At 37.2% G+C, this 22,756-nt stretch overlaps 1 protein-coding gene and 1 pseudogene across 4 annotated transcripts in view; both read left to right on the top strand.

The window, feature by feature from the left end:
- Window positions 1-22,756, top strand: part of NELL2 (neural EGFL like 2) — a 346,450-nt gene that overhangs the window by 152,209 nt on the left and 171,485 nt on the right. For all 4 annotated transcript variants that reach the window (XM_012807497.1, XM_003793552.2, XM_003793551.2 and 1 more), the window contains 2 exons: window positions 2,608-2,710; window positions 12,736-12,864. In XM_012807497.1, coding sequence (XP_012662951.1) covers window positions 2,608-2,710; window positions 12,736-12,864 — 232 coding nt within the window. The remainder of the gene's footprint in view (window positions 1-2,607; window positions 2,711-12,735; window positions 12,865-22,756) is intronic.
- On the top strand, window positions 5,168-6,558 carry LOC111726536 (annotated as a pseudogene).

Genomic DNA, 22,756 nt, shown 5'->3' with positions numbered 1-22,756 from the left:
ATGCCATGGCACTCTACCCAGGGGGACAGCTTGAGGCTCCGTCTCAAAAAAAAAAAAATAATAAATAAATTAGAATGTTATATTTCTTGACCTCAATGTTCTTATGCCATACTGTCCACATATAAAGTTTATGCTTTAGGGTTTCATTTATATTTGAGCCCTAATTTTCTGCTTTAAATGCTTCCTGTGTATAGGTTTAGGGGAAAATTTAGTCCATATAGATTGTGTAGATAGCGATGTACTCTGCTAGGACCACCAATACGCTGTGAGCCTCTATATGATTATTGGGAACTGGGGGAAAGGCAAATCCTAAGAATTTTGGCAAGATGTATCAGAAAGAAGCTGCTGTCTATTTTATGCATCTTAATTTGGGAATTCTTGGGAATAAGTAAGGAGGGGATGCTACAAAGCAAGACTGTGGCAGTTTTGATTCTAGAACCTATAAGTTCTGATTCTTTCATGTCCATCATAAAGTCATCTAGCTGCTTTCTTGGGTCTTAAATCAGCGTTCCTATGATTAGGTTATTATCTTACAGATAAGAGAACTGAGGCACAGGAACATTAAAGGGAATTGCTCAGCCTGTATTCAGACAAGATGGATTGTCCTCTATCATATCCCTGCACCAATGCTGTTTTGAGTGGAGTAGGTCCCACTACAGATAAAAGGATTGGAAGAGAGTGAGAGCTAGGAACTCCAAAATGAGAAAAGGAACTCAGAAAAGTGACTTAGGAGTGTAAGAATTTTTGTAAGCTGGTGTCTAGTGATAATCTCTAACTTTGAAATATTAGCTCTAAATGTAAAAACCTTGACAGCATTTGAAGTTTTTCTACTTTTGTGTCTGTGTATTCTTTTCATTTGACTAGAGTATGTCCCTTAATACTGATGACCATGGTTTAGAAATGTACAGGTGTAGGTGCCTGTTTGATTTTAAAGTTGCTATAAATCATTCGATTTTAAATAAGTTCAGGTGAAGATCTATATAGAGGCTACACTACTGCTGCTCAGTAAATATTAGATGAATGAACAGATGGTACCTTTTATTTGCTCAAACAAAAGTTACCGATTCTTACCTTCTAACGCTATATACGCAATAGAAATATAATGCCAGCCACAAACAATCTTTGTTGGGCTAAATCTTCTCTATTTAACCCCAGATTTCTAAAATATAATCATTTCAACATGTAATCAATTAAAAATCATCAATGGAATGTTTTACATTCTTTTGTCATACTAAGTATCAAAAATCTTGTGTGTATTTTGCAAATACTGTGTTCAAGAGCCCCATGTAGCTAGTGGCTATTGATTGGACGTCACAGCTCTATCAGAACATCCTATGCTTTTATAGTTCTGACTAAGTTCTTGACATTAAAAACTTCCCTTATTTTCCTCCTTTTCAGGCCCCTCTGCTCTTGTACTTATGACTACGTAATTGACAGCTCTCATACGCTTCCATTTTCTGTACTCAATTCTAGTCTCTGTTCGTTCATGGTCAGTTTTGTGGCTTTGAAAATATTTCCTGGGGGGGGGGGTCTGTGGCTTTAATAGTAATACAGAAAGCACTGTGATTTTGAAAATAAGATTACTGGAATTGATATTACTGTCAAACTAAAGGAAAAATAGTACTTGACTCCACTGTATCCTGTCTCTTGCCACTTTCCTGACAAGAGATTCTGATTTGGACAAAGTCTTTTACATAAATAAGCCAGGAAAAGGCAGACATGGAAATTTATACTTCTTCTATGAAAACAGTGCTTACAGAAGTGATATCTAAAAATCTAAGCTATTGAGCAGTTGTTAAGATGGAAGCCTGGAGGTTCCAAGAGTTATTTTAGTACTTACATCCTTGTAAGCGTAATATAACATGGTCAATGACCCTTGTCCTGGAAATAGCAGAGACTGACAATATAGAATCCATATTTTTGCTCCTAGTGGAGTACAGGGCGACTACGGTTATCAGAAAAGTATTTTGTATTTTTGTTTCTCTTCAAGAAGGATTTAATCTATCTTGGTTGCTAAAACTATAATGATTTTATGTTGATTCATTCAAGAAAAATTTTTGAGTGCCCCTATGTACCAGAAAATGTGCTAGATATTAATTTGTAAGAGACGTGAATCCAGACCTTATTTTTTTTTAAGTTTTGTGGGAGAACTCCAATTTCCTTATCAGAATCATCTGCAAGAATCACTTTATGACAAAACTTCATAAGAAAACTTTGAAATAAGCATATGTAAAAAGCTCAGTTTTTATTTCCTATTTTTCCTACAGCAAGCTCTTAATTTAATTCAACTGGTATCTTTGCTGTAGTTGTCATCTGGATTTGCACATGTGTTGTAAAGCTAGCAAAACATTTTAGAATTACCCAGATGTTTGGCAAAGTATAGGGCTGGCTGCAGTGTGGTGTGCTCTGGTGCCAGTGTTGTCTACTCTAAAGGCTTTCTGCTTGGAATTTAGTGTCATTTTGAGAGTGAGCCAGTGAACTGTGCAGAGATCCTTAGGATGAAAGTTTCACTCTGGTCTTAGGAGAGCCTTTTCAAATGCTGCATCTGAAACTTCTTTATAAGTCCTAATTACACATTTTGAATCATTCTTTTATGTTGTCTAACAGGACCAAACCATGAAACTTGTTGAAAGTCCTGGCTGTCCAGCTTTGGATTGTCCTGAGTCTCATCAGATTACCTTGTCTCATAGCTGTTGCAAAGTTTGTAAAGGTAAGACTTTGGTATAAAGTGAGATTAAAGTGCAGGAATCATTCTAGGAGGTGAGTACATCATAACAAATTAGTAATTTTTATAAACAAGTTATTTCCAAAGACTAAGAGTATTTCCCCAAATGCTTTCTTAATTTGGCACACAGTTGGTGATCATAAAGTACTTACTGCATTGAATTTAAACCAAGACGCTGCTGTGCATTTCTGTACGGTATCTTGTACCTGTCTCAATTCTGGATCTTTAAAGTTGACTGTCTCTGGGTGCCAGTTCTGAGTCCATACAACTTTGCTGAAGAATAGTTATACAGTGGTACTGAGTTGATTATTTTATTGACACCACTGTTCCTTTTTTTTTTTTTTGAGTTCCCCTATGTACCAGAAAATGTGCTAGATATTAATTTATAAGAGACATGAATCCAGACCTTACTTCCTCCCCTAATTTCTTTTTGTAATTGACCTAGCATACTTTCTATCATGTCTACTTCAAATCCATCTTCTTAGTTCCACTCTCCTTCACTCATAGGCTTTTGACTACTGAGATGAAAGAGAGGCTGGAAAATAGGCATTGTTTGTTCTGTGTTGCCTCTGAGATAATAGGCCTAGACCCAGTAAGTAGAAGGGACTTCAGTAAGAAAATTTCCAAAATTCAAGCTATTGAGAAATGCAATGGGCCACCTCAGAAGGCAGTGAGTTCCCACCATAAAAGCTTCTTATACTTGGTATATTATTATAAATTCAAATATTAAGCTAAAGCATAGATTATATGGAATTCTTTAGATCCTTGCCAATCATGAATTACATCCACCCTCCTGAATTATATTGAAATCATATACTTGTGAATCCATCTCATGCGTTAGATCTTGAAGGAGAGTCTTCTTCAGACCTTGAAGGGCTGGTTCTTTGCAGTCATCTCTATATCCTTAATACCTACTATGGCACATGGGATGTCATTGGTGCTTGTAATTGATACACAGATACTGCTCCAATAGCCTTATTTGAATAATGGCTTCTATGCTGATATAAAAACAAAGCTTAAATAGAAAAAGTAAGACAAAGAAACTTCTCTAAAACACAGAGCATTTTGTTTCCTAGTAACTTACTCTATTACAAGTAGGCATCAGATCATCCATTCCCAGTTTTTGCAGGGCGGCTTGGTTTGTTTTTGTTTCTCTTAAGTTCTTTTTTGATCCATTTAATTAAGAGTTTTAAAATCTCAGTTCTGTGAGATGCTCTTTGGGAATTACAAAGTTGTTTTAGACTTGATCGCCCTTCAAGGAGTTTTCAAGGGTAGCTCTGAGGAACTAGGAAACACTTTTAAAAAGAACTAGGATCAAAGGAGCATTAGCATTTTCACCCTCACAATGGCTGAGCCAGTGCCTTACACAGAGCATGTGTAGAATCTGGTATGAATCAAGACTGCTCATTTCAAGCATTGATTTGGGACTCCCAGCGTGCAGTCCTACTAGAGTATTTTAAAAAATTTTCTTTCTTTCTTTTTTTAATTAAATAATAGCTGTGTACATTAATGCAGTCATGGGGTACAGTGTGCTGGTTCTATATACAATCTGAAATATTTTCATCCAACTGGTTAACATAGCCTTCATGTCATCTTTAAAGGCAGCCAGACATGGCAGGCTGTTCCAGTGCTTCTCAAACTTAAATGCGTATACAACTAACTTAGGGGGCTCACTAAAATACAAATTCTGATTTAGTAGATCTGGGGATGGGCTCAAGAGTCTGAATTTCTAAAAAGCTCCTAGGTGATGCTGATGGTAAACAGGACCACATTATTGCTGCATAACCAGCTACTCCAAAAGTCAGTGGCTTATATATATCAGTATTATGGTCAGGAATCTCGACAGGACCCAGCTAGGTGGTTCTTCTGCTCCACATGGTGTGGGCTGGGATCACTCTGTGCAGTGCAGGTGGGAGCTGGGCTGTGCTTGAAGGTTCCAGCTGGTCTCAGTGCACACTGGGCGGCTTGGTAGGGATGGCTGCAGGACTAGACATAGCTGGACCCCTCCCACTATGTGTCATCTTGAGTCTTCTCCCCAGGTTTCTCTAGCAGGATAGTAGGTGGAATTCCCTAATGGTGGCTTGGGGTTCGAAAGACTAGGTCTGGAACTGGCAGGACATCACTTCTGGCATATTCCACTGATCACGGCAGTTACAGGTGAGCCCAGACCCAAGGGGAAGGGAAATAGCCTTCACCACATATAGAAGTACTATTAAAAATTTGTGGCCATCTTTAATCTATTAAGTATCCAAGGGCTACTCAGAGCTTAGAGAAGCGAATAGCATACAAGTTAGTCAAGGTTGGGTAGGACAGGTTTGGACAAAAAGCTGAGAAAAGGCCTTTGAGCCATCAAGAGGAACTTAGGCACCATCCATTTCTTCTTAGAAGAGTCCTAATAGAAGGAGGCCAGGCAGGCATCACGGAGTGAGTCTGCTGTGTGCGATGGCGAAGCCTCGCTGTGGGCACCTGTGGAGAGGCGAGGCGGTGGCTGCAGCCGACGGTTCCTCCGGCCCAGCCGGCTTGTCTCTGGACCCGGGCTTCTCCAACTACCGAGCTGCCCAGCCCCAGGCGCTGGGCCTCAGCCAGAGCTGGCAGCTGACAGGCTGATCTAGCATGGAAGGCTGAGGCTACAAGGTCCCGCGGGATACGCTGTTCAAATGCCGGGCGGACTGCGCCTGCTGAGCCGGGCCTGGTGGGAGGCCAGGAAGAGGCAGCCGGACCAGCCTGCCAGACGCAGGCTGTCCCAACACTTCAGCCGGGCATCGGGATGGACTCCTGCGTCATCCCCTGAGGCGTGGGGTCTGCCCCTGGTGCAGACCACGGGCTTCTTTTACCCCTTGGTGGAAGATCGTTGTTGCTGGGGCAACTAGCTTGTGCCAACGTGCTGAGTGACGCTTACCATGTGCATTACCGATCGTGACAACATGTGAATGTTACCCAGTGTCAGCCAGAGTAGGCGTGAGAGGAGAGGGAAAAGATAACCCCACTCGTGATCAGGGGCTTTGCTGAAGGAGGAGGGACTGCAGTGACCGTGGACAGACGGTGTCAGCCCTCGGAGTATGGCTGGTGGTGTCGCCTCTGTGGCATGTCAGCCCAATGAGTTCATAATGCCTGACAGTGCTGGTGTTAGGAACCCAGGTTGCCGTCAGTGCCCACCAATGGCTAGATATTCCTGAAAGGCGGAATAAAGTAAAGATGGTGGTCTCCAGAGAAGGGGTAGAGCTGGCCTATGAGGTGAGTCCCACAGAAGTGCTGCTGGACTGATGCACACATCTAATGCCCACCAGCTGCAGACAGCACAGGCTTTGGCATTCTAGGACACGCTCAGAACCTCGCAAAAGAGCAAAGAAATGAAGTATCCTTTGTCCTTCCTAATCTGCCAATCATTGCCAAGAAGGCTGCCATCAGCAAGGCCAGTGGAGGTTTGGGCTCCTTCAAGGAATGTCAGATGAAATTTCCATGGGATTACTAATTTGTCTGCCAAGAGAACAAGCAGCTCGCTTTTGTTCTAAAATCAAATCTTCTCCTTATGGAGAAGGTCACCAAGCGTGGATTGTTGGCAGTGTGGTAAAGGGGAACCAGAGAGCCTCGGTCATTGACAAGCCTCAAATTACTGAGGTCCTACCTCCTGGGGCTACTGCTGCTGCTTTTGCTCCTGACAGGTCCAGTGGCTCCTCTGAGTCTAGCTTGTGAGATGAAGTAGCAGAAGCTGTGTGGAGCTTAGAGCCTTCATACACAAGCATGAATGAGTCTCAAGAGTTGATTTTAAGAAATTTGCAAAGAAGGCAGCCTGCATAGAGGTTCTAGCTGCCCTTTCTAACTGGTTTGAATCAGCCAATCAGAAGCTGTATGTATGTACATTCCAAGGCCAGAAGGAACATTTTGTACTTTGGGGGGAATGTTCATCTCGAGTAGAAAAGGAGCCATAACCGTGGTCCATGGGCTTAGATGATCCTCAAAGTAGAATCGGACACACTGGGCCTTGAAACATTTAGTGCCATTTGTAATAAAGATTGCACCAGTTTCACCAGTTTCTTATTTCAAATGTAGAAAATAAACAAATGAGGTTTTTTTTTGACATTCTGTGTTTTTCAGACTAAAAATTAAAAAGTCCCAAAACAGTAGATGTTGCAAGGATGCAGAAAGGAATGTTTATACACTATTGGTGGGACTGAAAACTAGGACGGCCGCTATGGGAAAAGTCACAGGAGTCCCCAAGGAACTAAAAGTAGACCTTCTAGTCCATCCAGCAGTCTCACTATTGTGTATCGGCCCAAAGGAAAAGAAATGGTTTTATCAAAAAGACATTTGTATTCAAATGTTTATTAAAGCACAATTTACAATTGCAAAGATGTAGAATCAACCCAAGGAACCCACTAATTCATGAATAGATTAATAAAATGTGGTAAAAGTTTATTTGTATACCATGGAATACTAATCAGTCATAAAAAGGTGAATTAATAGCTTTTGCTGCAATTTGGATGGAATTGCAGACCGTTATCTTTTTTTTTTTTTTTTTTTGAGACAGAGCCTCAAGCTATCCCCCTGGGTAGAGTGCCATGGCATTACAGCTCACAGCAACCTCCAACTCCTGGGCTCAAGCGAGTCTCCTGCCTCAGCCTCCCAAGTAGCTGGGACCACAGGCGCCCGCCACAACGCCCGGCTATTTTTTGGTTGCAGCCATCATTGTTGTTTGGCGGGCCCGGGCTGGGGATTCGAACCCGCCACCTTAGGTGTACGTGGCTGGCGCCTTAGCCCGTTGAGCTATAGGCGCCGAGCCACAGACCGTTATCTTAAGTGAAGTATCTCAAATATGGAAAAATAAATACTGCATGTACTTGCTATTAAATAGGAACTAACTGATGAGCACACATGTGCACAGAGGGCTAAACTCAGTGGAAATCAAGTGGGGGGACAGGGAAGAGGAAGGGGTAAAATCCTACCTAACAGGTAAAATTAACAGTATTTGAATGATAGGCACAAGCATTATAAAATCGATTCATGTAACCTAAAATATTTGTTCTCCCATAATATTTTGAAACTATTTTAAAAAGGCCTTTAATGTTAAGTCAACTACATATATGTGATAACAAATTTATAATAAAATTGGCCTCCCATTTTCCAGCCCTGTCTGCCTAGTGCTGAAGACGCTGTGTTCACGTCGGAAGGAGTAAGTTGTTGGACAGTAGTTAGTAAATATTCCCTGAGGGGGAACATGAGCTAGAAGGGATACCCTTTCCACGGAGGCTGGGCCGGTGGTCAGAAACCAAGCTGTGCACTGAAATAAGGCTCCACATCAAATCCCACCAGGACAGTTTGCGCGGTGCCCTGAATCTGGCTGTCTTCTATCACAGCGAGTCAGAAGAAAAGTGGCAGGAGAACTTTCTCTCTCTTTTCAAATTTAAAGGCCTCTTTCAAGAAAGCTTTATAACAAATTACAAGACTGTAATAGTCTGAATAGTTTCCCCTTCTCCTTTGGCACCCCCTGTCTGCCTGCAAGACCATCAAGCCTTGTTCCCTGGATGTCCCAGTTTAATTTATAATTTACTGCATTGCACACTGTAGTTATGAGAAACTGGGGCCTCCACGTGCAGGACACTGAGCCGGTCCACATTGCTCTCATCTCCCACTTCGGAATAATCCCCAGTTTCCCATATTATTCGATGGCCACCTTCATGATTCTTGCCATCTATTTGTTACTAGTAACATTATTTAGTTACTTTTCAAAATATCTACTGTGAGTCTACTCAGTTTTTTAAAAATTTAATTTCATTCCTAAGCAGTGGTATTCATAAAATAATAAAGTTCTCTGCGAGATTCATGGATTTCTTATATGCATTAAAAGAAATCCATTGCTGTTAGTATTTTCTTTTTATGCTCATCCATGTACATGAACTGTACTTTGGGAAACAGTAGGATGATCCATTATCTTGCTACCGACACCTAAGTAAGTTAGTATTCTGTTGATGCAGGTGACAGGGCACCCAGTTCTACTGGTACAAATGAAAAATGGAACATATAGGTCCAATAAGTGGAGGGTGAATCGGCTTCAGGTTGAGCTTGATTCAGCTCTCAAATCCCGTTCCTTCGCCTAGGAACATCTCTCAGTTTTTCTCCTTAGAGATAGTTTTATTTTCAGATTCTGTTCTCAGGTATACACTTGACATTCTTATGCTCACGTCAGTATGCTACTCAGGGAGGGGTAAGAAAAAGCTCAGTATCCTGGTAAGTTGAATAAAAATCCCAGCATTGAGATTCAGGGGTCTTCATTAGCTTGAAGCAGATCCTGTGCCCTGACCTGAAGAAGTCGTTGTGTCCAGTCCAGTGGGCTGCGCTGATGGGTGTGGCTATATTCTGTGGAAGGGCAGAGTCCATTTTCCTATAAAAGCACCAACAGTAGGGATGAGTGGCTCTTCCAAAATATAACGAGGTTATTATTTTTTTTCCTGCAAGAACTGAGAATGAATGCTGCTAGGCAAAATCAATAAATATTCACTAAAAAAGTATTCTATGCTTTCTGTTGGTAATTATGTGTTACCATTATGCATACTATTCTTACTCGTAATCTTTTGAAGCCAGCCTGCCCTATGTTGGCAGTTATAGAGACATGCATATTTATATTGTATAGGAAGGTCACAATAGAAAAACACAGAACTTTAGGTAAATGTGTAAAGCTTAGAAAAGGAATAGAGAACAAAAAACTAGAATGGCATCTTTGAGGTTGAAGCCAAAGAAAGAACTGAAAGAAAGGTTAGGTTGGATTAGATAATTGGTTCATCGTCATCTGTCTGTAGCAAATATTTGAATTTTCTTCTGTCTTAAGGATCTCCATAGACTTGGTTTTAGCTTATTCGTAATACTCTAATAGCTTTAGTTAACATATACTCTTCCAGTAAGTATACCATAAGCTTTTACATATTGTATTTGAACCTCACATTTTTACAAAGTACTTATTATACTAATTTTATAGGTGAGAAAAACTGAAGGCTTAGAAAAGGTAATTAATGTATAGGTAGTAATTTACATAGCGAGTAGCAGCCCAGGTCATATAAAAGCTCAGGGCTGCCAACCTCCAAACCTGAGGACTTATGAATAGAAATGCAGCTATGGAAAGAATAGTTCTGTGTTGCTCACCCATCTTGTAATTTTCTGACACTGTTCCCTCTGGACTAGAAACAACCTACCTTAACTGCGGCTGAACTTTCTACTCATTAGTAGTTAACCTTTTGACCCTAGCATTTTATAGTATCACTAGTAGACTCAGTCAATGTTTTGTTCAAAGAATAAATCAAGATAGCTGATATTGTTTATGGTAAATTAGAATTTGATTGACTGAAGTTGATAGTTTTCAAGTCTTTGGATTAATTTTAAAAAACCCTATCTTATCAAAAGTAGAGCTACTCAGGAGGCTGAGGCAAGAGGATCACTTAAGCCCAAGAATCTGAGGTTGCTGTGAGTTACGATGACACCACTGCACTCTCCCCAGGGTGACAGAGTAAGACTGTGTCTCAAAAAAACAAAACAAAAAAAAAGGAACAACAACAAAGTAGAGTACTTCTTAACTTTTACCCAAAACATTAAAGTAGGATCATATTATTATCTTATTGTTAGAAAATTCTTGCAGCAATAAAACACTACATGGAGTGTGCATGTGTGCTTAATGCTGAGATGAGAGCATTAGCCATGACTGAGGCAGAACAGAAAGTGAGTTGTAATAGAGGTGACGTATTGTATAACTAGACAATATTGGGCTTAGTCGTAAACAGAGAAGAAAAAATTATGCAAAGTGAAAAGCTGAAAGATAATTTTGAGAAGCATAACCCATAAAAGAAAAATAATAATGCATCAGAAACAGTGCCTATTCTTAGCCACAGCTCTCTAATAATTGCTTGAAACAGGACAAGTAAAATTATGTACAAATTTAGCACTGTACTCAAATGTGATCCCTTAATTTTCTGATTCTCTGTATCCTAAGGAGTGGGCTTTTTTTATTTTTTTTTAGCACTTATGGTCCTTTACTAGAAAAACTTCCTTATAATGCATTGCTGTTTCAAAAGTACCTTTTTTTTAAAGTCATAACTGCATACAATTATGGGGAACAATGTGCTGATTTGATATACAATGTGGAATGCTTAAATCAAACTGGTTAACAGAGCCATCATCTCACTTATTTGTTGCTGTGAGACATTTATACTCTACTCTTAGTAGTTTTGAAATGTACCATTGCGTTGTGCACAATAGGTGAGGTCCCACCACATACCCTCCTTCCCCCGTTCTCCTCCCTCCCTGCTCCTCTCCTTCTTCGCCCCTCCTTCCAATGTACTCAATACTATTATGAAACCAATATATCATCGCCTACACATTCATTCGAATGGGCTACTTTGGGGGTAGGTTTGCTTTAATTTAGAATAAACATGTAGTGATTTTTGAAGCCTTTTTATTTCAGTTTGATGATGTGCTGAGCTATTGGGATAGATTGTGAAGACGGGATTGTAGCTGAAACGGTTCTCCCTCAGGCATTCTAATAAGACAGTGGAATGCTTTTTAAGAAATATGGTCTCAATTTGGCTGCGTAAAGAAGGAAATAAGAAGACCCTAGGAGATAGCATTTTTAACTTTTCCTATTCTCAAGAACTTTACTTCTAAATGTTTAGCCTTAATGATGGAGAATTTAGATTGTGAAGAATCTTGTTAAGAAAAGTTAAGTTGCCAAATGATTTAAATGTTGTTAAGGAGCATTTTTTTTTTTTAATGTTCTGAATATACTTATGCTCTGTTTTATTTGTATAGAAATCACTGATTAATTTGATTTTTATACTCCTTTTTAGTGGCATGATTGCATTTTGGGAACATTACACTTATTGAGGCTTGTTCGAGTGTGACAGTGATATTTTACTATACATCACAGTTGCACTAAGTGGGGGATATGTTCTAATTCTGAAATGACATTCAAGATAGTCAGTTTGGGCACCAGCCAATCAGAATAAGCACCAATTTGATTACAAATAAGATGAACCAGTTTAGAACTTTCATCTTTATGGTTTTTCTCAAGTGTGTATTTTCTTGGCTGTAAGTAGATGGAATTATTCTAAACTACATTAAATATGTTTTTCTAGTCCTTTTTTCTATTTTACGTGGGCTGAAATAGTAATCCTTTAGACAACATAAGTCTAAATAGATAACTTACGCATCAAGCAATTTAAAAATTATTTGAATGATATATAATCATGAAATTTCCATTAAATATGGATTCCGGTGATCAGCCTTTTCGTTTCAGCATCTTAGATGATCTTTGAACAGGGGGTTCAGACAGGTGAAAGAGAACCTGAGGAATTGCCCACAATTGGCATCGCTGTTTATAAAATGTACCATTTTTCTTTCCTTTCATGAAGACTGTAGAATCTGTGAAATCGCTGTAATTCATGAAAATTTCCTCCTTCTATTGAGTGGACATACTTTGCCTTGTAGATGTCTAGAGAAAATTATATTAAAATGTATAGTATTCATTTTTAACACATTTAGGGGGGAAAAAACCCTTTCTTAAAGGAAGCTGAGCTATTTCATGCCTTAAGTACACAATAGCCACATTTCATCTGGCCTGGTTTCTATTACTCACACGTAGTGATAATGTTGACCCTCTAGTTCTTAGAGAACCTTCACAGTATTGCCTTCTATGTTGGAAATCATCATTTTAGACTCCAAGTTTCTTTCTTTGTTTTATATGGAGGACTATAATTAGAACATTAAGGACCTAGATAGCTCTTATAAAGTCAAAAATGAAAGAAGACATAGAATTAACGTGAAATATAAATTAACTGAGTTAAACATACAGAAGAAAGTTTGTACTTAGAGCATGTGGTTCTTCTCTCAACATTGGTGAAGACACTGATTTAAAAAAAATCATTTAGAAAAATATATCTTCAAAATTAAAGAAATTATTAAATAGACAAAGTTTATTTGCTTTGTAATAGTTTCATTTACCCTAATAAATTTCTTTTTTTTTTTTCCAGGTTATGACTTTTGTTCTGAAAGACATAACTGCATGGAGAATTCTGTCTGCAGGAATCTGAATGACAGGGCTGTTTGTAGCTGTCGAGATGGTTTTAGGGCTCTTCGCGAGGATAATGCCTACTGTGAAGGTAATCCTTGTAACGATGTGTAGCTCAGCTGTATAAATTTTCTAGGATTACGGCATGCGAAATTTATTAATTTCCCAGGTTGTCAAGTTGATGGGCCCATTAAAAGCAGTGAATTTAATTTGAAGCATATTAATCAGCTAAAAATAATTATCTTTCAAATTAAAGTTTTTTAGCTATCTGCTATATGTCAGACTAATAAGTTAATATGACTGGTTTCTTGAGTTAGAACAATTCTTCCACTGTGAAATTGCCTTCTTTTTTTCATAATTAGATAGTCAGATAGCTCACATATTGGCATGATTACTGTGGCTTGCAGTTAGAATTGTAGTCACATTTTTTCCAGACAGTGTTGCATAACAAAGGCAATCAATTAACAGGAAGATAAAGCACCCACCGCTATTTTTGTTTGCTACTGTAAGTAAATCAGTGGTTATATTCATGCTTGGTAGTATGTTAGTAAATAGCTCCAGTGGAGTAAATCTCTTCTCAGTTTCTTTTAAAAAATCTTCACTAATGTTCAAGATAGTTTATTCTCTCCTGGAAGCGGTTCATGAATCATACACAGTGAGTAGACCCTTGGCATTTGCAACTGCTCTGGCCTTAACTATTCCTGAGAGAAGTGTAGGAGGTGTAGTAATTTAAGGTTTCCCTGAGGCATGGATTTGAGTCATTCTCATTAACTGTGTGACTAGCTAGTTGGCCACATAAGAACAAATAAGATCGCTGCAAATAAGAGCACTGATTTGAATTTGTTTGGGCATTTGGAAGGGTTGGAGGGTTCTAGACTTACCACTTCCAAATGTCCAGTGCCTAAGATAGGTGATGGGTCCTTGGAGATGGAAAGCCTTAGGTATAAACACGCAGCTTCTGTTCAGCTACAGGATGATTCATTGGCCCTTGGGAAACCAACTCATTTTGTTTTTCTGAGCTTTAGATAGATTTGCTATGACTTAATAATGTGTATTCATTTTTTAAATTGACCTTTAGATCAAAGTATTTCTTCAAATGCTTCTGATTCAATCCTGAAGGTACCATTTTACTTTCACTGAAGATAGCATTTGTGGCTTCCCTCCTCATTTATGCTGTAGATTTAGTTAAAATTCCTCATATTAAAAGACTTTATATTTAAAAAAAGGCTTTTTACCCAATCTTTTTATTCTTACATAATGTAGAGGTAAACTAGCTTAGTGAATTACTGTGTTTTCATGATGATGTTTGAGATCTCTAACATGCAATAACCCCCACCAATACTGTTTCCGTGTATAATATGAAACCACTTGATACAAATTCATTTGATAGTTCTTTTGAATCTTAATTATAAGATCGTTATTTTTATTTTGAGCTGCTGCTTTTGTTGTTATCAAATATGTTCACTCATGTTATAGATATTTAGTGAGCACCTACTGTGTACCAACCACTTTTCTAAGCTTAGTGTAAAGTAAATGGTGAACAAACTTAACAAGCTCCTGTGCTCAGGGGATTCATATTCTAGGAGGGAAGACATAGAATTTCTGTAGGGTAACTACAGAAATAGTGAAGGTAATTTCAAGTAGTAAAAAATAACAGAAAGAAAATGAAATAGAATGATGTACTAGAGATTGGTTAGGGATTAATTTAGGTAGAGTAGTTAGCCTTGGGGGCAAGGGGTATGGATAGGGTGATAGTTAACCTAAAATTCCTTAAGGAAAGAACCATGGAATGATCTGAAAGGACGTATTTCAAACAGAGGAAATAAAAAGTGGAAGGGCCCTAAGTGGGAATGAGCTGGGAATAAAAAGAAAATCAATGTAATATAGCAGACAAGTCAGAGGAAGCTCCCTTAGAAGAATTAGACAGGGGCCAGGTCACGTAAGGAGGCTTGCAAGAATTTTAGACTTGTTTCAAATAGGGGAATGACATGCTCAGACTTGTATTAAAAATAACTTCTTGGCTGTGGTGTTGTAGTAGATGAACTATGGGGTAGGGTGTGATGGAGAGGACAGAAGTATAACCAGCGAGACCAGCTGGAAGGCTGTTGCAATAGTCCAGGTACAGATATTGGTGGCCTGGATTAGAAAGGTGATAGAGGAGGTGAAAAGGAGGGAAATAATCTTGGTATGTTTTGAAAGTAGAACCAGTAATGCTTGCAGGTGTTTTATTGTGGTAGAGAATTAAAGAGGAGATCAAGGTTTGGAGTTTGAGCAACACATGGATGGTGTTGCCTTTCATAGAGACAGAAAAGAAGTTAAGGAATAAGACCAGAGATGTAGATATATTATTATTTAAATTATTTATCAGTGCAACTTATTGAAAATTGTTTTAATCACAAAGACTTGATCAGTCACTTTTTATCTGCAAATTTTATAGGTTAAAAACTTATCACAAATTGACAGCTGTTTTCCATCTTGAATGTATCCTACCTAGAACATTTTTTACACATGAGAACTTGTAATATTATTATACTTTTCCCTATTTAATCCATGTTAACAAGTTTTGCAGTGTTCTTATGGAATTTTATTTTCCTTTTTATTCCAGTGTTGTTCCTGACTTTGGTGAAGTTTTGATTTCTTAGAAGCAACACATTTTTTAAAAACAAATTTTAAATGTAATAATAGATGTTACATACCAGCCTCTGGTCTTGCAGAGTGCCTTAAGGAATCACATTTGTCATTTTACATGAAAAAAAGCCAGCAGTAGTTTGTAAAGAATGTAAATTTTATTTCCTAAATCTATGGGGTTGTTTTTAATGATATGGCTATAATTGAAACTATTGATTTTTACTACAGTTTGCTTGATCAGGGTTATTATAGCACTGGTAGCTGTTGGAGTTTATCCATTTGACAAATATTTATTGAGTACTTACTTTGTGCAAGGCTAAATCTAGGAGTGAAGCAGTAAATAAGATATGCACAACCGATATTCTGTCAGGCAATAAAGACAATTAACAAATCATATCACTACACCAAAGAACATTTAATTGCAAATATAGTAAATACCCTGAAAGAGAAATAGGTTAATAGGGCTTGGGATCTGGGAGAGTGGTGAGATAAAGAAAATTTTACATGAAGAAGTGATGTATTCTGAAATCTTAAGGATAAGTAAAAATCAAGTAGTCATAGGGTGTGAAAGAGTGGGAAAGAGAGGAATAGGGTGGGAAAGGGTGGGAAAGAGAGTAGTCTTCTACATGGAAGAATTATTATGGCTAAATGCCTCCAGGTGGAAAGAGGCACTGTTTAAGAACTGAAGGAAGGCCAGTGGCTGGAGAATAGGGCAACAGAGAGGTCCCCAATGAGACTCATGATGCGAGGCAGGACCTGGATGGTCACACACACTAAAGATTAAAGGTTTCATGCTAAGTACAAGGAAGAGCGAAGGAAAAGTTTTAAGCAGGGAAGTATCATCATCATATTTGTGTTTTAAATAAATCTCTTAGCTGCAGGATGGATGTGGGTAAGGTTTAGATGCAAGGAAACCAGTGGGTGAGACCGTAGTAGCTTGTCTTAAATGTGGAAATGGAATCATGGATGCATTTGACAGCATTTGCAAGGTAAAACCATCCAGTTTTGATGATTAATTGGTGATAAGTAGATGATAAGGGAGAGGTTTGGAGGTTGATTCTTAGTTTTGTAGCCTAAGAAGTAGGCAGATGTTGGTGCTGCTCAGTTAGGGAACAGATGTTGGGTTTGTAGTGCTCATGGGCATCTAAGTTGAGTAACTTAGTTGAATATACTTGGATCTGGCATTCAGTGAATATTAGGTTAGACAAAATAATTTGGATTTTTTTTTTTTTTTGGTCATATATACGTAGCAGTTGAAGAGATGGAAGGGACTGCCTACAGAGTTTTGAACAATACTTGCATATTTTAGAAAAGATGATTTGGTGATACAGACAGAGGCTAAAACATGAGAGAAACAAGGAGAGAAGGTGGTGTCACAGAACATAAGGAAAGAAATGATTTCAAGAAGAAAGTAACACTTCCAAGAGATAAAGAAACATAAAGACTGGAAGATGTCCTTTGCATTGAACCTCACAGATGACACAGAGGACGTCAGCAATAGCAATTTTGGTGCAAAGTTGGTGATAAAGTCGGTTTAAAATACAGTGAGATTGTCTAAGGGAAAAAAACAGATCTGAAGAAGGGAGAGAACTCTTTCTAGATGTTAGCCTGTGATGGAGAAGAGAGAGAACAGTTGCTTAAGGGGATGTGCAGCTAAAGAAGGGATTTTTCTGTCCCACTTCTCTTTTTTCTTTTAACTTTCATCCTCTTCTCCCAGCTCTAGTATCTTAGCCATGCAGATGGTTACTTCTTTTTCTTGAGTGAGTTTTGCAATACCTCAGGTACATAAACATGATATAACATTAGGATTTTATGACTACGTGGGTTGTTCAGCTTTTATATTAATGTAAAGTATCTAAAATATCTGAAAGTGTATCAGCCTATTTCAGTTTCTTATGAAATACATGTTTACCACATTTCTCTTTTATTTATTTTTATTTATATAAATTTAAGGGATACAAGTGCAATTTTGTTCCTTGGATATATTGTGTAATGGTGAAGTCCGGGATTTTAGTGTATCCATCATTAATTATTTAACATTGTGCACATTCCGTAATTACTCATCCTCCACCACCCTTCCATTCTTTCAAATCTCCAGTGTCTATCATTGCACACTCTATGTCCACGTATACACATTATTTAGTTCCCACTCATAAATGAGAACAGGCATTATTTGACTTTACCTTTCTATTTCCATGAAGATAATGGCCTCCAGATCCATCCAAGTTACTACAAAGGACATGATTTTATTCTTTATTGTGGCTGAATAGTATTCCATTGTGTATATATGCCACATTTTCTTTATCCAAATATCTGTTGATGAACACTTAGGTTGACTCCATTATCTTTGCTATTGTGAATAGTGATGCATAATATAATGATTTTTTTCCCATTGGGTAGATACCCAGTGGTAGGATTGCTAGATAAAATGGTAGTGCTATTTTTAGTTCTTTGAGAATTTCCATAGGGTTTTCCATACAGGTTGTATTAATTTACACTTCCACCTATGGCATATAAGCATTACTTTTACTCTCCAACTTTGCCAAAATCTGTTATTTTTTACTTTTTAATGATAACCACTCTGACTGGTATACGATGATATCTCCTTATAGTTTTATTGTACTTTTTTTTTTTAAACCAGTGATGTTGAGCATTTGTTTATGTGATTGTTGGCCATTTGCATGTCTTCTTTTGAAACATGTCTCTTCAGGTACTTTGCCCACTTTGAAATGGGGTTATTTGGATTTTTTCTGTTGAGTTGTTTCAGTTATTTACAAAACCTGGATCTTCCTCCTCTTGTTGGTTGCAAAGTTTGCAAATATTTTCTCTCTGTCTTCAGCTTAACTGTTCATTTGGTTGATTTCTTTAGCTGGGCAGAAGCTTTTCAAGTTTAATTAGTTTATTTTTGTTTTTGTTGCTATTGTTGACTAAGATTTTTTAGAACATAGTCATGAATTCTTTGCCTAGCCCAATGTCCAGAAGAGATTTACCTAAATTTTCTCCTAGTATTTTTATAGTTTCAGTCCTTAGGTTTAAGTCTTTAATCCATCTTTAGTTGATTTTTGTATGTAGTGGAAGATGGGGTCTAGTTTTGTTGTTTCACATATGACATTCCAATTCTCCCAGCATCATTTACTGAAAAAAGTGTTCTTGTTTTTGTCACCTTTGTCAAAGATCCGTTGCCTATAGATATGCAGCTTTATTTCGGTCTTCTCTTTATTCTGTTCCATTTATATATGTGTTTACTTTTATACTAGTACTATGCTGTTTTGTTACTTCTATAGCTTGTAGTATAAATTAGTGTCTCCTGATTTATTCTTTTTGCTTAGGATTACCTTGGCTATTTTGTTAATTGTTATTGTTGTTATTTCCTGTGAGTTTTAGGACTTTTTTTTTCTAATTCTGTCAAAAATGACTTTGGTGTTTTAATAGGGATTGCATTGAAATTTATAGATTATTTTGGCCAATGTGGTCATTTTAACAATATCAGTTCTTTCAATCCATGAGCATAGGGTGTTTTCTAATTGTTTGTGTCAAAAAATAAAAAATTAATTCATCAGTGTTTTCTTTTAGAGATCTCTCACCTCCTTGGTTAATACAGTAGAACCTCTATAAGTTGATCACCCAGAGACTGTAAAAAACTGGTCAACACATAAAGGTGGCCAAAATAAGGAATTTGGGCTATGTACTGATGAGTATATGTGGTACATGTCCAGTCAATGAAAATTAGGCCAATTTATGGAGGTAGTCAATGATGGAAGATTGTCAAGGATGGAGGTTCTACTGTCTATTCAACATTATTGTAAATGGGATTGCCTTCTTGACTTGGTTCTTATCTTGACCATTATTAGTATATAGTATGGTATTGATTCTTGAGAGTTTGTTTCTTGGTTCTAGCAGGGGAGAACAGCTACTTGTATACTCTTGACAGAGTGGTCTTCCTCTATCAGAGAACATCATCCTCTTCAACTGAGCATGCAACTTTGGTATGGATACACATGGAATGGTAAAGGAAGAAAGGGATGTCAACTTAGCCAGCTAGATGAGCTGAATCAACCCTGGCAATCAATGGGGTGACAGATGTCATAGCCCAATCATCTTCATATCCTGCTATTGATTTTTGTATGCTGATTTTGTATCTGAAAACTACAGAATTCATTTATCAAATCTAAGAGTTTTTTTGATGACGTCTTAGGGTTTTTTTGGATGTAAGATCATATCTTCAGCAAACAGATAATTTGATTTCTTTTCCAATTTTGATGGCTTCTTTTTTTCTCTTGCCTGATTTCTTTTGCTAGAACTTCTGGTACTACGTTGGATAGGAGAAATGAAAGTGGGTATCCTTGTCTTGCTCCATTTTCTAAAGGGAATACTTTAATCTTTTACCCATTCAGTAGATATTGACTGGGGGTTAATTATATATGGCCTTTATTACTTTGAGGTATATTCCTTGTATCCCTAGTTGAGGATTTTTATCATGGAGGATGCTTGATTTTTTCAAATTCTTTTCTACTTCTTTTGAGATGATTAAGATAAGGATTTGGACCTTAATGCTTTTAAGCATTTTGTTTGGGTTGAACCATCCTTGTATTCCTGGAATGAAACCCATGGTATATTATTCTTTTGAAGTGCTGTTGGATTTGGTTTGCAGTATTTTGTTGAGAATTTTTTATGTTTCTGTCATGAAGGATATTGGTCCATAGTTTTCTTTTTTTGTGATGTCTTTGTCTGGTTTTGGTATGAGGTTGATAATGGCTTTGAGGAACAATTTAGGGAGAATCTCTCTTCTTGATTTTTTTTAGAAGAGTTTCAGGAAGATTAATACCAGTTCTTTATAGGTTTGATAGAATTCAGCTCTGAATCCCTCTGGTCCTGGACTTTTTTTTGTTGGGAGAATTTTAATTATTGATTTAATCTCCTACTCATTTCTTTTTTATTCTGGTTCATTCTTGGGAGGTTGTATATTTTCAGAAATTTGTCCATTTCTTTTATGTTTTCTAGTTTGGGAGGGTAGTGTAACTGTGCGTTATAGTCTCTGAGGATCTTATATATTTTGTGTCATCATTTGAAATGTCTCATTGTTCTTTTTTAATGTCAAAATATCAATGATATACAAAGGATTTTAATCCCATGGATCACGTTTGTAATGCTTGAGTCACATCCATAAGTGTGTCCATTACTCAAATAGTGTTCATTATACCTGTTAGGTAGGTTTTTGCCCATCCCCTCCTTTTCCTTCTCACTGCTTGATTTCTACCAAGTTTTACTTCATTCTGTGCACATGTGTGCTTATTAGTTAGTGCCAATTTAGTACTGAGTAAATATGGGGTTTATTTTTCCTTTCTTTAGGTACCTCATTTAGGATAATGGTCCCCAGTTCCATTCACATTGTTGCAAAAGGTGTTAATTCATCCTGTTTTTATGACAGAGTATTACTCCATGGTTTACATATACACATTTTGCTCATGTACACATGAATTCATGGGCACTTAAGTTGATTCCACACCTTTGCAAATATGAATTGTGCTGCAATAAACATTCAAGTGCAGGTGTCTTTTTGATAAAAATGACTTATTTTATTTTGCACAGATACCCAGTAGTGGGGTTGCTGGATTGAATGGTAGGTCTACTTTCAGTTCTTTGAGGAATCTCCATACTGTTTTCCATAGTTTTGCACTAATTTTCAGTCCCACCAACAGTGTATAAACATTTCTTTCTCTCCACATCAATGCCAGCATCTATTGTTTTGGATGTTTTAATAAAACCCATTTTATTAGGTGGTTTCTCATTGTGGTTTCAATTTGTATTTTCCTGATGATTTGTGACATTGAGCAATTTTTCATGTTTATTGGGCATTTGTGTATCTTCTTCTGAAAAGCTTCTGTTCATGTCTTTTGCCCACCTTTTAATGAGGTTGTTTGTTTTATTATTACTTATTTGCTTTAATTCTTTGTAGATTCTGGTTATTAGCCTTTTATCAGATATATAGCTTGCAAATATTTTCTCTCAGCAGTAAGTTGTCCATTTGGTATACTGACCATTCACAATACTAAAGAAAACAAAATACTTCGTAATATATTAACCAAAGGCTGAAAAATATCTACAAAGATAACTATGAAACACTAAAGAAAGAAATCACAGATGACAGAAGGAAATGGAAAAATATATCATGCTCAGGCAGTGCCTGTGGCTCAAAGGAGCAGGGTGCTGGCCCCATATGCTGGAAGTGGTGGTTCAAACCCAGCCCCGGCCAAAAAAAAAAATGCCAAAAAAAATATATATATATCATGCTTATGGATTGGTAGCATTAACATTGTTAAAATATCCATACTACCCAAAGTGATTTACAGATTCAATTCAATTTCCATCAAAATACCAACGTCATATTTCACAGATCTATGAAAAATGATCTGTGCTTTATTTGGAATTAGAAAAGAGGCTGGAAAAAAAATAACCAAAATTGGAGCAGAATTAAATGAAATTGAAAACAAAAGGATTATACAACAGATCAATAAATCAAAAAGTTGGTTTTTTGAAAAGGTCAATAAAATTGATAAACTTTTAGCCAACCTAACCAAGAAAAAAAGAGTAAAATCTCTAATCTCATTATTCATAAATGGTAAAGATGAAATAACAATAGACCCCTTAGAAATTCAAAAAATTCTTAATGAATATTATAAGAAACTTTATTCCCAGAAATATGACAATCAGAAGGAAATCAACCAATACTTGGAAGCATGCTGCCTCGCAAGACATAGCCAGAATGAAGTGGAAATGTTGAATAGGCCTGTATCAAGTTCTGAAATAGCATCAACTATACAAAATCTCCCTAAAAAGAAAAGCCCGGGACCAGATGGCTTCACGTCAGAATTCTACCAAACCTTTACAGAGGAACTAGTCCCTATATTACTCAACATTTTCCAAAATATAGAAAAAGACAGAATACTACCAAACACATTCTACGAAGCAACATCACCTTGATCCCCAAACCAGGAAAATACCCAACAAGAAAAGAAAATTATACACCACTATCACTAATGAATATTGATGTGAAAATATTCAACAAGATCCTAACCAACAGAATCAAGCAACACATCAAAGAAATTATACACCATGACCAAGTGAAATTTATCCTAGGATCTCAAGGATGGTTCAACATACATAAATCTATAAATATAATTCGTCACATAAACAAATTAAAAAACAAAGACCATATGATTCTCTCAATTGATGCTGAAAAAGCTTTTGATAATATCCAGGATTCCTTCATGATCAGAACACTTAAGAAAATTGGTATAGAAGGGACATTTCTTAAACTGATAGAGGCCATCTACAGCAAACCTACAGCCAATATT

Source organism: Otolemur garnettii, unplaced genomic scaffold (genome assembly GCF_000181295.1).
Source record: "Otolemur garnettii isolate 467f Iridium unplaced genomic scaffold, OtoGar3 scaffold00070, whole genome shotgun sequence".
Taxonomy (NCBI): Eukaryota; Metazoa; Chordata; class Mammalia; order Primates; family Galagidae; genus Otolemur; species Otolemur garnettii.
The sequence above is the reverse complement of the archived record's forward strand: the minus strand, read 5'-3'. Positions and strand labels throughout refer to the sequence as shown.